Source organism: Cordyceps militaris (assembly GCF_000225605.1).
Source record: "Cordyceps militaris CM01 unplaced genomic scaffold CCM_S00002, whole genome shotgun sequence".
NCBI classification, from domain to species: Eukaryota; Fungi; Ascomycota; class Sordariomycetes; order Hypocreales; family Cordycipitaceae; genus Cordyceps; species Cordyceps militaris.
In genome coordinates this window covers 3,915,535-3,931,909 of record NW_006271970.1, presented here as the reverse complement: position 1 = coordinate 3,931,909, position 16,375 = coordinate 3,915,535, and the positions used below count along the sequence as shown (strand labels likewise).

Here is a 16,375-nt window from a genome sequence, read left to right as displayed (position 1 = left end):
GGTGTACTGAGGCACCATTCAATACTCCACTCACAAATATTCGGCCTCGCCCTCATATTTACCGTTACCACGGGAGATCTTTCGCCCATGATGTATTACAACCGGTGTACTGCGGCCCCATCCGATACTCAAGTCACAACTTGTTGTGCATTTAGTAACCACGGGGGCTCGTGCCAGTGATGATACCTGACCGAACCGGCGCAAGGCGTCGCGGTACTTGCTCTGAGGCACTGCAAGGTGAAATCTGGATATCTGCACTCCTTCGTTCGCGAGCCTCGTGAGTTTGGCTGCAGAAATCCAGTTGCCATACGCGAGATCTGGACCAGAATAAAAAGCTCTCAAGTGAAAGTACAGCCGTCCAAAGATGGGCCGACGGGTTACCTAGGTAGGTACCTACGCGGGTGAGGGGGGTTTCTTGACATTGGTTGTGCGCCCTATTGAGACTGCTAAAACGTCTTCAAATAGGTATAATCTGTTAGGTAGATGAGGAAATGCGGGCTGAAGTCGTGATGATGAACAATGAACGAATAAAGGTGTAAGTAATGCTGAGGGTAGTTACTTCCAGTAAGACGTGTTAGGTACCTGGAAGAGGTTAGCTGGGGGCGGGCGTAGTCGAATAGCGACACAGTGAATATAGTAATATCTCATTTTTCGAGTGTCAGATATATGGACGAGTTGGTTTTCCGCTTCCGCGTATTCTTTGAGTAAAGAGTCCAGCGTCCCCGCTGAGAGCATCATCCTGCGGCGTGCCGAGGTTCCAAGGTGGGAAGGGAAACAGCCTCCGTTGCTTTTAACTTGCTTTTAACTAGTGGCTGACTTGTTTGGGACCTTTTCCCCAGTTGGCGGATTTTCACTCTGGAATCTCCAACTAACATTGGCTGTACAGATGAACTGGTCCCTGTGGTGGCTCGCCGCTCCCTTGATCATTTATTATTAGTTATCCCTTCTCCACCTCCCGAACCAAGGAGGGCGCTTTCTTGCTTGCCGAGTTTGCGCACAGCCCGAGTGTCCGTGTAATATGAGCAAGACGGACGAAGCGACAAGTCAGATCCTCTTGCCGCTCGTCCCAACGGCCGCAGCATACCATTACGTAGCCGTCGTCGACAGCTTCGACGACCTTTGGGGCCTGCAAGAATCCGAAGTTGTTTCCCCCTTTTTTTCCCCTTCCGGAATAGCCGGGCCGAAAGCGCAGCGTGATATTCTAAGCAACTTGGTAGACGGGCGGGTTCGTGGGGAAAGAAAAGCCGCGCAAAAATTGAGTTTACGCCGCGGGGTTTGGTATGCCGGAGCCTGCTACGTGTGTTGGGGTCTTTTGTCTACGGCTGAGTACGAACACGGCGGTGCTGGTGTTTTTTCTTTTTTCTTTCAGTAATAAAATAGCTTATAATAGTCCATGAATCAACGCGCGGAACAGAGTAGCTACAAGCCGGTGCCCATGACCATGAATCAGAATCTACCCGTCTTCCCGGCTATCACTCTGTGCTACGGCGGGGCTCCGTGATACCATTGAACCTGGAATAGTGGAATAGTTATAATTTTATTCAAGAAGCTCGCTGGCGAACAGATTTGTGCTCTGTGGCGTGCTGCTAAGTGGGCTTGGTGCTGTTGTTGCGCTCAAGTTCATGGCGTGCTTGTCTGTCTGTCTGTGCTGGTTGGCTGGAAGTGTGTCGAGGAATAAAGTCAGATGTAAAGGCCACTGTCACGCAGGCCATCACTTTCCAGTTCCCCTATCAAGGCGCGCGGGCCGGGGCTCATTAGAGGCTAATCACACTGAGTAACCAGACTAACGAATAAGCGCCTGCATTGTCATACTTGGATGGTTGCGGCGAAGTAGAGCTTGATATCTGTAACACTGTCTCGGTACTGTTCATTCAATCGGCGAGATGATGCTAACGGGGCACCAGTATGTGCGTCGACGTATTGGCATGCAAGCCTCACATTATGCCGGAAATAGTAACACATCCATGCAGAGAGGGCTTGCCAACATGACAAGAAAGATTGCTGGTCATCACTTTATTGTTTTCTTGACCTTGTCATCTTCTTTATCTTTATTCCTTTTTTATTTAAAATTCTCTTTCTCCTTTTGATTCTCTTATCGTCATGAATGCCTTATCTTTATGATTCTCTTCATCATTCTGTCTCATTTTACCCCTGTAGTCTTTTCGAATAGAGTGCCAAGACTGTATTGACTGATATGTGGCCAGTTTTTTTTCATGATCCGCGTGCTAGCCCTACCAATTCCGCCCCATCGTGTCCTTCCGCACCGCTCCTTGCCAAAAGCCAATTGTCTACCAGGAAGAAGGAGCGGATAATGGCATCTTCGTGGGGCGACGCGCAATTACCCACTGCATCACGACGGAGTCATGTCCCGTCATCTCGCGTCCGTTTTCCTTGCCGACCTGCTAAGTTATTACGGACGACTCTGTCATATCTACGATGCATCTGCCAAGTGGTGGCTGGGATGGCAGACCGCAAAGCCAGATTTGCAGATAAAGGACTGCCCAATTTCCGGCCTGCCGCTACTTCGTACAACGAACAACATCCATGGTAGTATCAGGCACTTGAAAATGTGGCACTTGAGGAAGCGTCCATATGCCAGTCGACGTTGTTCCTGGACAAGCTTGCAGATGCTTCCCACGACCGCAGTTCCGCACAGAGAGGCTTCTTTCCCTCTTGAGCGGCGATAAGAGTCTTATCATGGAGAGCTTTGTGTAACCGACCATATCTCGGAGTTCCTCTGCATGTCTGTACGCAGTTGGCAGTCGCACAGTCACGGTACAGGGAGCACAGGTTTCTAATTTCGGAGCTTGTACGAAGTATGAATGGCTTGGCAAAGATTGGCCCCATGCTGTGAAAGACAGTCCCGCAATACGAGACGATGCAAGCCAGTGACCTGCATGGCAGCAGAGCTTTTTTTCGAAGCGCAGTCCAGCTGGCCAACTATTAGAAAATTCAAACAGCAATCATGGGACAATACTATGCATCAGTGCAGAAAATGAAAATGACTCTTGTCCTGGGTCTCCGCTTCCACGCCGCGCCATTGCGGTACACTACTCTTTTGACCCAAAAAAGGTTCACGGCGGCCTGGTCCAAAGTCTGCTGACAAGAACATATGGTGGCTTTGACGCGCTCGCTCGTGAAACTGGAAAATAGTTGAGTGGCGAATGAGAGGGCCGGAAGAGAGCAACGCGTCTTTTTGAAAAAAAAAATGAGACTTGATATCCAATGGGAGACCTGACCTGACCGTCATCGTCCACTCTCCTGTCTCCAGGCCGCGAGCTCGCGACGACGTAGAGAAGGAAAGCGGCCTTAAGCCAGCTATGCTAGTTCCGGCCATTCTAGAGGCTTTTCTAGGCTTTTCTAGCCTACGCAACCCCGGTTTCCGTCCCAGGATGACGACGTGCGTCTTGCTTGGCGTACGAAGCCATCACGCCCAACAAACCGCATCTGCGCCTAGTTACGTACAAGGCTTGCAGTGGGAACAATAAAAGGAACCCTAGGCCTGACTGATACGGAGCGAGCCGGGCGGGACCAGACCAGGGGCCACATCAGATTACTGCCTTTTGACCTGTCTCTTTTGTTGGCTCGAAACAGCGACTTCCGAAGCACTCGTGCAGCAGCCGGGCGATGACGCCGGCCGCCGCTTGTTCTGGTAGCTAGTTCGCGTGCCTCTCGGGATACGAGTGACGTTTCTCTTTGCCGCTTGCTTGCATTGGACAGCCAGTCCTTGTTTCTTGTGCGTTCCTGTAGTTTTAGCGGCGGGCCATCGGGGCCCCTCTTGAGAATCTCACGCGAGCTTTCTCCTTGGGCCCTGGGTTGTTGCTTCGCCTGGTCTAGTTAGGACACGAATAACTAAGATGAATGGATAAGAAGAAGAAGAAAAAGCAAAGTCTAGTCCTATTCGGTTTAGGAAAAGCGCACCTTACAGGACGTGATGGAGACGCCTGGAAAGCCTCCATCAACGGCTGTGAAAAATCGAATAATCATAGACGCCTGCAGCCACGAGCTTCGGACGTAATAAGTTAGGACACAAGACACAAGCTGGTCCAAGCGGAAGTGGGCTTATCCAACAAAGCGAGGCGAGGGTGCACATAGTTTGGAGTCGGCTTCGGGCCGCTGGTCGATACGTCGACACTCTTTTCCCCAGCTCCAATACCTAACCACCTAGTTACCTAGTAGTTAGGTAGTTAGCAGCGATGGGTGCCCTTCGGCCAACAGTTAGCAGGGTGTCGAGCCACGGGACGGGTATGTTGATAATATTGCTGGTCGCTTTTTGAGGCCCTTTTGGGTTTACCTTTAGGTGCCTGACGTAGCAAGCCTCGTATTCTGGACGCTGTCCTCTATTTTTTTTCGCTTTTTCGCTTATGCCTTGGCCAGTCTCTGGCCTTTTATTTTCCAAACCCTCTCTGCTGCTTGCCCCATCCCATCCCCGCCTTGTGTCTCTCTTTTTTTGCTTTCTCGGGTTCCGTCTTTTTGATTCCTTTTTTTCTCTCTCGTTTGTTGATCTGTGCTTGGGGTCCTTCCTCTCCTTGTTTCTCTGCTGTCTATTTTCTTTCCCTCTGGCATCCTCCCTGGCATCCGCAGATGCGTTTGCCCTAACCAAAACCCTGGGTGCTCATCGTGTTTACATCAGCTTTGCCGCGCACCACTTGTCCATGACGAACGAGTGATCCATCAAGCTATACCCACGGTTAAATCTGGGTATTTTGGACAGCCAAGAAACGGCAGGAACCCTCGCGAGTCGCCGAATCCGACCACACGCAACCGACGACATCGCATCAGCGTCTACTATCCAAGCTGTTTGCCTGCGAGCAAGCAATATTCCGTGCCACCTACGACGACCGAATTTATTCTTGTCAAAAAAATCGATTTACCCTCGACGGTAACCATAACCTAACAACTCCGGCGTTGTCACGTTGACAATTGCATTTCTTCGATATCACGTGTGTGTGTACGGCTGCTTTCAAGAACAAGAGACAAGGAAAGCCAAAGACCAACGACAGACTTCCCCTTGCCTTGGACCCGCTTCCCAGACGTGGCGTTGTACCGCCAGGATAGAGTGTTCGGGCGATACTTGCAACGGCAACATTTGGCCTCGCGATTCCCGTGCTACGGCCGAGTCCTTGGACGACTTGTTGCGCCGACCGTCAAACCAGGCTTCAGCTCCTTCGCCACCTACTTGATCGAGCCATCCAGATCGAGCTGGGATACACACAGCTGCCCAGCCAGTTACCTTGCAGATATCGGACACATTGCGTGCCCGATTTGACAACTTAAGTACCGACAGAGTTTGCGCTACGGGTAAGTACTGACTTATTTCTTACCCACTGTCCGCTCCAAGCCCAAGCGAGCGTCTCACATTCACCACTTGAAAGAGAGCAAAAAAAAAACCCTCAAAAAGACAAAATTCAAGAATACGCAGTGATCCTGGGGCAATAGCAAGCAGGTTCATGCACGCTCGAGTGAGGCGCATACGGTCGCATCCCGGAGCCTTCCTTTCGGTAACTGAGTACTATTCCTCTCTTCCAGTGACAAGTGTCTCCTCAGCCATCAGAGCTGTTGGATTTTCTACAGGCAGAAGCCAAGTCCCAATCAAGGAAATATGTTTTTTTCTTCTTCTTTTCTTCTTCTTCTTCTCATGCCACTGGCTGGGGACTGGGAAAATGCGGATACTGAATCGGCGCTACTGCTGTTGAGCGTTGATTGCGTGCCTCGGAACCTCCGGCCAATCCGTTGATAGGAAGGGCTGGTGACTGAGTCTTATTCACCCACCTTGCGGAAGGGATGGTTCGATTCATCTTTCCCTTTCGTTTCGTGGTTGGACTAGTCGCGACCACAGTGGTTCATGTTCAAGTTCAGACGTCGTGCCAAAGTGCCGGAATAGTCTCCTACCGCCATCGCCAGGTAGGTGTTGTTTGCCCAAACATGCTACCTGTGAAGGATGCGTTGCGTTCCTCTTGCCCCCCCTGGCCCCTTTATTTTCTGCTCAGTTATTATTTCCTTTATTTCCCGGCTTCCCACGTTTGCACGCCACGCGAAAACCGGCACACCCTCCAAGCCATCGTCGGGCAAGGCCTATTTCAGCGCAACAGGGCTTAACAGTGGGACGTGACAGCGCAGCGCCACCCGCACCCGCAGCTTGCGCCTCTTTGAACAATGTGCTGTGCCGGTACCTGCCTAAGATAATAGGAACCTGGCACCATGTCTGTGGAGGCCGCTGGACATTGGTACTCTGCACGTACCTAGGTACCAAGGCAATACATGGACAGGGCCAGCAGCGTGGGTATCGTTGTACCTCTGTTGCCGTTTTTCTGAGGTACCCAGGTACATTGTGAAGGACGCCGCCTGCCAGTCGAGATGACTGCTGCGTTGCTGGTACAATGGTACAATCAGCGCTGCCCACCTGCCTGCCTGCCTTACAGGTAGTAGGTACCAGGTCCCTACAGTACAGGCAGGTACCTGCCGGCCGACATCATTGTGCTGTCCCTCGTTGATGCAGCGCCCTCTTTCTCCATCGCAATGCTTGCAGTGCAAGTAATAGGTACCCCCTTCTCCAAATAGCCCGGCCAAAAAAAATCTTTGACACCCCAAAGATTGTGCCCACTGCAGGCGCAGCTTACCAGCCAACGACGCACGACTCTGCCTCCTCGACTTGTCCTCTTCATTCCCCCTGTCCGCCCACTCGCATCGTCCCACCATCGCTGGCACTTGTTGATATCCTGGTTCGTGGCTTCGTCGCTCCGCTGTCGCCTTACCGGCCACCACCACCACCACCACCACCACCACCACCTCTTTCTTCTATTGCCAAGTACATACTGCGTCCCTCATATTGCATCTCATCTACCCTATCTTACCTGACTCCTCCCACTCTTGCTCTTCCTTTCAGCCATGTGCTGGTCGCCCGTCGCTCATCCCCCAATGTCCCAGCGTCGTCCCTCTTTCCCACCTTCCCGCTTGCGCTACTAAAAGTTAGCCCCCTCAGTTTCTGACATTGTCACAGTTTTTGCCCACCCGCTCTGGCCAACCAGGGTTGCATAGCCTCGCTCGTCCCAGCTCTCTCCCATGCCAGCCTTTTTTCAGTCACTCGTTTGAAAATCCCTACCTATCGGAAACACGCTGCTCGACGTTGCTCCATTGCCCCAACCAACCAGCATCGCGAAGCTGCCACACCCTCAGGCCGCTTCCATCAGTCTTTCCTGTCGCTGCTACTCTGCTCTGGGCTCATCTGTCCTAAATATCCGGCCGCCCTGCCTCACCGATCTCCCCACGCGTCGCCTGCCTCGCTGCCTGCCTCGCGTCAACCTCTGCGCTCGGCCCACATACAACTACCGCCCACCTGGCTGTCTTGACGATATCTCACCACCACATTCCGTCGACGCTACCTAGCCACCACGCTGTGCTTGTGCCTGTGCCATCGCAGCACCCACACCCCTGCCATTGCTGCTCCATCTCTTGCCGACCCTCCCACTCCTCTGTCAACTACTCTACTTGCCAGCTCTACAGGCTCAAGCTCAACTCGCTTTCAGCCGCCCCTGTCACCTCGCATTCAGATCCCATCGAACCCGAATCATACCCCCCTTGACCGACTCCCGAGATTGCCTCTTTTGCTTGCTAGTTGTCCGTCTTGTCCTATAGTGCCTGTCGACTACGTCAATAGGGCCTTTTCCCCGCGGCTGACCTGGTGCCGCCAAATCATCAGCCGATCCCCTGCGAGACGGCTGCTCCAACTCCATCTACCCTGCGAGAGCGAGAGCGAGCGACTAATAAACTCGGACCTTTGAACGCTGGGCCGCCACTTCACCACACTAGGCCGCATCGGGCCATATCGACTAAACAGTAATGGCACCTATGACACCCCGTCTCAAGATTCTTTCAGGTTCGTCCATCCATCCATCCATCAGCCCAAGCCCAACTCTCCCACCCCTCCCACCCCCCTCCCAAAAAAAAAATCACTGCCCGTCCCCAAATTTGCGTCTTTGGTACATTGTGGTGCTACTCTACCCTGGTTGCTTTGCTGGCGGGTACTAAAGCGATCCGTCTTCACACTGTCACCGCACTCTCTTATTTTTCTTGGGGCGCTGTCGCCTTTGACTTCCTCTCTAGCCCACTTAGTCTCTCGTCCATCATTCCATTCCAGTCGTTGTACTCTTCTGTCTTTCTATCCCTCGTCATTCTCTCGTTGCTTTCCTTGCTTTGCACACCAATTGAGCAGTATTCTTGAATCGCTCTCGCGACCTTGCTTTATTATCCTCGCATCACTTGCGCCCGGCGATTACTCCCCGCCACGCCACGGCGCTTTTGCCCATCATGAGCGACACTGAGCTAATGCAAGTTTGTTCAGTCGGCGGAAACCCGGTTTCTGCCTTTCTTTCTTGGCGACTGCAAGCAACAAATGCCTGCGATGTTACTCTAGTCTGGAAATCGGGATTCGAGCATGTTTCTCAATATGGCATCTCCTTCAAGTATGTTGCTCTGAAGGCGTCCGGCACAGCCGGCCGACGGCCATTGCACCAGCCGCGATCGTATTGCTAACAGCTATTTGCAGGTCACCCGTCTTTGGAAATGAGCGCTTTAAGCCACGACATGGTGTGTATCTGAGTCAAGTCGCACAGAATTGAATCGCGCAGGTTTTCCTATTTCTAGATAGAAGCTAACAAAAGCCTTGTTCAGTCGTCCGAAACCCCGAGGACGCTTCCACTGTCCGCGAAGGCCCTTTCGATTATGTCGTCCTCTGCGTCAAGGCGCTCCCCGATATCTATGACTTGGCTGCTGTTATCGATTCCGTCGTCACTCCCCAGCATACCTGCATTCTGGTCAACACAACACACACACTTGGCGTCGAAACTGCCATCGAAGAGCGCTTTCCCACAAATGTCGTTCTCTCATTAGTGTCCGGTGCTGAGCTCACCCAGCTTGGCCCTAGTGAATTTGAGCACAGGGGCTCGACCGATATCTGGGTCGGCCCGGCCAACAAACAGAGCAATATTCCTCAAGCTATCCAAGAGGACATGGCACAGGCTCTCGCTATGACCCTCAGCACCGGCCAAGTTGACTGCAAGGTGTCGCCCAATATTCGTCAGCAGCAATATGAACGCGTTATTGGGTATGTTTTTGTTTCGTCTCCAAGTTGTTCTCCCTACAGTCTGCTTGCTAACATCTTTTAGCCCGATTGCTTTCCACCCCGTCAGCGTCCTTTTTGAAACTCCCAACCAGTCCATCCTCTTGGACAAGGTTGGCGTCAAGGACATGATCACTGGCATTATTGACGAGCTTGTCACTCTCGCCGAGACTAACGGCTGCAAATTTGATATTGACTTCAAACAGAGGCTAATGGACGGCATGACAAAAACAAATCTTCCGGACAGCATCATGTGGCAAGACTACGTCGCTCGACGCCCCATGGAGATTGAGACTTACCTGGGATCCCCCATAAAGCTGGCGCACGAAGTCAAGGTTCCCGTTCCCAGAATTGAGACGCTCTATGCCATTATGCATAACTTGAACGTCGTAAACAGGAACCGCCCCAAGACCGCCGACGTTCAAGGTGTCATGCCTCCAGGCTCTCCCACCGTTGGCCAGCCTCCACGCCTGCCATCCCAGAATGGCCACCGCCCCATGATGGGCCCCATGCCCAATGGCAACGGTATGCCACCGCGCCAGGTTCGTCCCCGGAACTCCTCCAACTTCGGTCCCCCTGGACCCATGCGCCGTGGACCTCCTATGAACGGCGGTCCGAACGGCATGAATCGCCCGCCACAGAACATGAACGGTGGATCTCGAGCTCCTTCTCGTCGCGGATCCATGGACGCCAATGATTTGGAGGAATTCTCTCATCTTGTCCTCTACGACGATATTCCGGAAGACCATGAGCAGAATTTAGGCACTGACGGCAGTGACCCTGTTGCGCGCGAGAGAGAGATGCATCTGAGGCAGAGAGAACTAGCTGTGAAGGAGCAGGATATGCGCATGAGACGTGGCCCTCCTCTGGGCCCCCCCGGCCCTCGCCGCGGCCCCCATCCTATGCGCCACAGCACTCAGATGTTTGATGACGACGATGATGACGACTTTTACGACCCTCCCGTGGGTCCTGGAATGCCCGCCATTGACGCCGACAATTTTGACATGATGAGCGTAACGTCGAGAAAGAATCGTAAAGCTTCCGGTCCACCTCCCGCACACATTCGCCGCAACCCTGAGTTTGATGCTCCTCCCCCTTCCCGCGGTAGCAGATTCCGACCAAGCTTTGGCCGAAACCGTTCCAGCCAAATTGCATCGATGCCCATGATGACGGACAATATCCTAGACGATCCACTTATGAGCTGCTCGTCGAATCGCTATGGTACTGTCGACCGAGGCACCATGAACGGCGGCTCCCGAGCCAACTCCCTGACGGCCTCGAGACTTGATGAGCTGCAATACGGCCAGGCTCCCGGTGGCCCCCCAGGCACGAACTTCGGGCGTCGCGCAAGCCAATCTCCCGGTAACCCTTACAGTCCTTCGATGCGCGGTGGCAGCGGCAGACCTTCTCCTCCCAACGGATACGGACCTCCCATGAATGGCCGTCCCTCTCCTCCTGATGGTGTCCGGCAGCCAGTTCCTCGTTATCCTCCAGGCCAAGGCAACGTGGTTGCACCTCAACAAGTTGAGCAGCATATTGGGGTGAGCCTCCTCCAACCACCAACGACTAGAAATGTGCGAAGTCTGACCGGTAGTGCGAGTGCTAGCGCGGGCAGTGGTGAAGTCGATTCCGAAAACTCTGCACGCAGCAGCCAGACCAGCTTTCCGCATGCGCCACCAGCCGCCACGAGTGTTCACTAATGTCATCGAAGACGAAAGTGCTGCAGGAGCGGATGCCATCGATGGCTGCGTTTGAAGACCACGTTGGGCTCCAACAGGCCCTCAATTCTTCTTCTTAATTTCCTGTTTGCTTTATACCTGCGAAAAAAATAACACAGCGTTGGAGTTGGGCTTGATTTGGCAACAGCGAAAGGTGCCGAATAAACGTACGACGTCTTGTTTTTCCTGTGGACTTTGCCAAGTCCTGTACATACGGCAACAAGGAATGGCAGCAAGCGGTCAAATGCTTCGGTAATATTCCATCCGAGCAAGAATATTTGGTTCTTCGCCTTCCAGATGTGGATGGGTCGGTTGGGCCAAGGATCAAGTATCCGCCAGCGGCTGGTTCTTGTCGCCTATAACGGTCGCCCGTTTTACGTTATCGCCCTGTGATAACCTCAGATGAGAACAGGTAAATGGTTGCTAGACTTTGATAATATGCACGGCGCGAACGGTAGATTGGGCATACTGTCGGTGGACATAACCTTGCTTGGTGTTTTTGTTTTACTCATTTTTTCCCCTGTGAAGTTTCCTTGACGAGGCTGGCATCCGTACCACGGTATCGGTGCCCCTCCAGGAACTATGACAGGCATTGTTCTTCTTCTTGTTTTATTACTCACAAACACACATATTAGAGTCGGGGGTCACTTGCACATTTTCTTTTTTTGTCTTTCTCTATAATACTGTCTCGTTATACGCCAATTTTTATGTATCGTTTTGGAACGAAGTGTTACGATGGCGGCGGTGGACATTGTCATCTCATTTGGCATGAGGTGATTGATCCGAAGGACGATGCGGTCCGTTGGGTCTGACAAAACTTGTGGTATACAAATGCACAAGACAGCGAATATTGGAGCGTCCAGGTAGTGGGGTGCCTCATTTGAATAATTTGAAGTTGAACTATCGCTGTTTATCATACTTTTTGCCCTTTGTTTCCTTTTTGTGAGGCCAGATACACATAGCAGCGTGATTTGTCTTATTGTAATCGAGGCACAAAACTCAGGTTCGCTCACAGCGACAATGTCACGTGGAGCATCGCGCTGGAGCAATCGGTGTCGCAAGCGCGTACCGCTCGACTAGGTCATGCGACTGAATGTTTTTGCAACGGAATCTCGCTACTACCTTAATTAATAAATTCGTCTTCCCGAAGCATTGGATTCATTCTTGGACAACCAATCCCCATTATTTGTCTTGATAAGCCCTTGAGCATGGCGACAAGAAATATCGCCGGCGGCGGAAATCGACAAAGCATGGCCATCTCCGCCGCGAGCGGACAAATGAAGTCGAGACAGCTGGTATGTACAGCTGTGATTCACGCGTGGAGGGGCCAAGAATAAGCGAGGGCACTGACTTTTGCCAAAATAGAGCCATTTACACTCGCAACTCGCGCAGCTTTCGGCAAACCTCTCCGACACGGAGAACCTACTACGCATGACGAGCGTGCAAGCGGAGGCAATGAGGGGCTTGGGAAGCTGGCACGGAGCATTGTGAGTACTCTTTTCTCGCATTCTGGTTGTGAGCGGCCTCGCGAAAAATAAATCACTGATACGACACAGATTTATGGCGGCTAGTCGGGTACTGGGTGAAGAGAGTGTCAAAGAGGGCGGGAAGTAGTTGACTGCAACGGCCCTGTAGGCATTGATGATGATGATAATGACATTGCATACTTTGATTTTTAAGCTATTTTAATGGCTTGCGCCGGGTATCATTCGTTTCTATGCATTCTCTCTCTCGTCCATCCGACAGGTCGCAACATCCAATATTCTCCATATCACACCACGCATCACGTTCCTTGCGTTGTCAGTCTCGTCTCTTCCGCCGCCACGTCTGCTTCCTGGCCGTGTCCTCCTCCGCGAGCAAGTTTCCTCCTCCGCGCGCCGCCTTTTCTATTTGTTGTCTCGCCTACTGGGAAGCGCTTCACGCCGGCGCACGCGCGGCAGCGGACGGTGAGCACGTCAGTGGCCCATGGCTTGCGCCTGCTCGCGCTGCCGACCGAGGCGTCGCAAGACCGGCCCTCGATGAGCAGCGCGTCGCAGTACCGGCAGACGCTGCGCTTCATCACAGGACACGGCCGGATCAGCACCTTGCGGGTGACGGCGCGCATGTCGGCGAGAAGACTTCGCGACATGTTGCGCAGGGCGCGCTGCTGCTGTTTCTGGTCGTCGTCGGCGGCTCCGTGGCTCGCTGGCTGGGCTGGGAGATCCGAAGCGGCGGCGGCGGTGTCGTCGTACCCTGGCCTGCTGCTGTTGGCTGCTGCTCGTACGCTGTTGGGTGTGTCGTTGACAGTGCTGGGCTGCAGGGAAGCGGTCGCAAGAAAGGCAGCGGCTTGGTAGAGGTAGGATGCTCTCGTATAGATGTGTCTATTTTGCACGCCGAGCGGCACTTTTGCCTTGGCCATGCTGCGTCGCACAATAAGCTAGATTTGCGAATTCTTAATGCGAGCGGCGAAATCCAAATCTTGTTAAATACAACGCTATTCGTTGACAAGTACGGATTTGCCCATCGCAGCCTAGCGTGCGTACAGATTACCTAACTTCCGCCAATCCCATTTGTGTGACCTGGACGCGACGGGCTCGCCGTAAATATCACGTGACTCCGCTCCAGGAGGTCCATGCTCCGAAGCAGGGCGCTGCTCTCCCTCGCATGCCCTTTAAACAACCAGGCTCCCCCATCCTTCCCCTCCATCAGCCCATCGTCTCCAGAGCAGCTTGACAGAAATCTCGCTGCTTCTCTACTCCAACATACTCCTTTTCCTTCTTCTTCTCTCTCCCCAACTCTTTGACACCTCATATTGACTGTTTTCTTGCCACTCTGTCGCTTTGACTATTTTCCCCTTCGGTTTTCGTCAATAAACACGTCTCGCCACCAACAACAAACACAAACGCAGGCTTTTCATTCTCCTACTTCCCACTCTCGCGCCGCTAGCCGACACCACTTTCGTCGCCTCAACGATCTGTGCGCAAACGCAGCCTGTCGATTTTCCGAGAATTTCGCTCGGAATTGATCTCCGAAAGATCCGTCGCTATCTACCCACACGAAACACCGCTCATCATGTCTCACGAGGAGGATCTCATTGACTACTCCGACGAGGAGATTGGTGCCAACGAGACCGCCAACACAGCGACTAAAAAAGGCGAGCTTGCCGCCAATAGCAATGTCGACAAGAAGGGTAGCTACGTCGGCATCCACTCCACCGGTTTCCGTGACTTTCTGCTGAAGCCCGAGCTTCTGCGCGCCATCGGAGACTGCGGTTTCGAGCATCCATCGGAGGGTCAGTCTTGATATCATCGCACACATTCTAATTACCCACAAACAAAGCATCAATATCTCCCTCCCCCTCCCCTCTTTCCTCGCTGTCTTCCTCCTTTCTTGATACAAAGGAACGAAGACGGAAGAGGCAAGTGTCCGTCCATCTCGCAATTTGCGCGCAACAGCAGCTCTCACTGTTTGGGGGTCTTCAAGGCAATTCACAATGGCTTGAAGCATCCAGTCGCGCTTGGAAGAAAGCAAGACTGTAGATGACTATATTGACGGCCTTCCGGCCTTTCGGATCGACGCCGTGGATCTTGGCGTACCTGAAATATGGTCCCAATCCTATCACAATTGAATGCGCTGCTTCAAACTGAGGCTAGCAAGTATATTACCTGTCACCTCTTTCGAAGAAGAAGCACCCAGTCGCATTGGGCGACTCCCTTCGCTGTCATTGTTTGAGCAAAACAACGTTCCAAGCGAAGCGCGACCAGTCCTGGTGGTAGAACGTCTAGGTCCAAGACGTCAAGCAGACCGTTGGAGAAAAGCGGCAAGGCAAACCCCGTTGATGTGCAATGGCACATTGACATGGATCTTGGTATGGTACATGGAAAGCCAGACACGCGACAAGACCTTGAACCAGATCGTTGGTATCTGCGCCCAACAGGACTGTGCTGTTTGGCCATGCATGTGATTTCATGTTTGCGACTGCAATGCGCCGATGGACGGACTTATCCTTGACCCGCACGCCACTCGTTTCGTTTCCACTTATCAATACAAGTTTCTAACCTTCCCTCGATCGACAGTCCAACAAACCTGCATTCCCCAGGCTCTTCTCGGTGGTGATATCATCTGCCAGGCCAAGTCTGGTCTTGGCAAAACTGCCGTCTTTGTGCTCGCGACCCTGCAGCAGGTTGAGCCTGTCAACGGCGAGGTTTCGGTTGTGGTCATGTGCCACACTCGCGAGCTGGCCTACCAGATCCGCGATGAGTACAACCGTTTCAGCAAGTACATGCCCGATATCAAGACCGGTGTCTTCTATGGTGGTACTCCCATCAAGACCGACATGGAGACCCTCAAGAACAAGGACACTTGCCCTCACATCATTGTTGGCACTCCCGGCCGTCTCAAGGCTCTTGTCCGCGACAAAGCTCTGCGCCTTGGCAGCGTTCGCATCTTTGTTCTCGACGAGTGCGACAAGATGCTCGACCAACCCGGTACGCCAAATTTGGGCAACATCAATGCGACGAGAAGACTAACAATACATAGATATGCGCACTGATGTGCAGGACGTATTCCGCGCTACTCCCCACCAGAAGCAGGTCATGATGTTCTCCGCGACTCTGTCGGAGGAGGTCAAGCCTATCTGCAAAAAGTTCATGCAGAACCCTACCGAGCATTACGTTGATGAGGACACCAAACTTACTCTGCACGGTCTGCAGCAGTACTACATCAAGCTTGATGAGAAAGAGAAGAATCGCAAGCTCAATGACCTCCTCGATGAGCTGCAATTCAACCAGGTCATCATCTTTGTAAGGAGTACTGTCCGCGCTACGGAGCTGGACAAGCTGCTGCGCGAATGCAACTTCCCCTCGATTGCTGTCCACTCGGGCGTCAGCCAGGAGGAGCGCATCCGTCGATACAAGGAGTTCAAGGAATTCAAGAAGCGTATCTGCGTTGCCACTGACGTATTTGGTCGCGGCATTGACATTGAGCGTATCAACCTAGCCATCAACTACGACCTGTCCGCTGATGCCAGCTCGTACCTTCACCGTGTCGGTCGTGCTGGTCGCTTCGGCACCAAGGGTCTCGCCATTTCGTTCATCAGCAGCGAGGATGACCAAAAGGTTCTTGGCGAGATTGAAAAGCGCTTTGAGGTCGCTCTTCCGTAAGTAATGCCTTTTCTGTGAGAGTAGATGTCTGTTCTAACGAGACGACAGCGAGTTTCCCAAGGAGGGTGTTGATGCCAGCACCTACATGGCTTCTTAGATGACCGCCCCTCTATTAGGTTGCATGATGCGACGACCATTGCTGGGAATGGGTCTGCCTATCCATATCTATTGGGAATCAAGAAAACCGGGAAACAGGTGAAAAAAGAGGAATGATTTGTATGTATGCGGTTTTGCAAGTGTTGTATCGTTTAGGATTTGCTAGGTTAATCTACACTGAGACTGAATTGCGAAATTGATAATATGGTGTGTATGTTGGAATAATTCCCAATAGTTTTCCCTCGTAGTTTTCCCTATGCAAGCAGGGGTTGGCATCGGCGCTGGTGCAAGGAAGGCAGCGT

The 16,375-nt window shown here is 52.5% G+C and overlaps 2 protein-coding genes across 2 annotated transcripts; both read left to right on the top strand.

Moving 5' to 3' along the window:
* Window positions 1-4,196: 4,196 nt before the first annotated feature.
* On the top strand, window positions 4,197-10,818 carry CCM_03174 (2-dehydropantoate 2-reductase, putative; the record flags this gene model as incomplete). Its single annotated transcript, XM_006668326.1, has 13 exons — window positions 4,197-4,245; window positions 4,715-4,882; window positions 5,004-5,228; window positions 5,288-5,301; window positions 5,885-5,904; window positions 6,447-6,534; window positions 6,624-6,722; window positions 7,152-7,342; window positions 7,421-7,752; window positions 8,213-8,462; window positions 8,546-8,586; window positions 8,671-9,103; window positions 9,165-10,818. 13 exons carry the CDS (start codon window positions 4,197-4,199, stop codon window positions 10,816-10,818), a joined length of 3,564 nt encoding a protein of 1,187 aa, XP_006668389.1.
* A 1,706-nt stretch (window positions 10,819-12,524) lies between these two features.
* On the top strand, window positions 12,525-16,074 carry CCM_03173 (ATP-dependent RNA helicase SUB2; the record flags this gene model as incomplete). The annotated part of the gene is made up of 9 exons (XM_006668325.1): window positions 12,525-12,569; window positions 12,641-13,171; window positions 13,762-14,107; window positions 14,217-14,239; window positions 14,327-14,407; window positions 14,566-14,683; window positions 14,892-15,302; window positions 15,355-15,973; window positions 16,026-16,074. 9 exons carry the CDS (start codon window positions 12,525-12,527, stop codon window positions 16,072-16,074), a joined length of 2,223 nt encoding a protein of 740 aa, XP_006668388.1.
* Window positions 16,075-16,375: the final 301 nt, after the last annotated feature.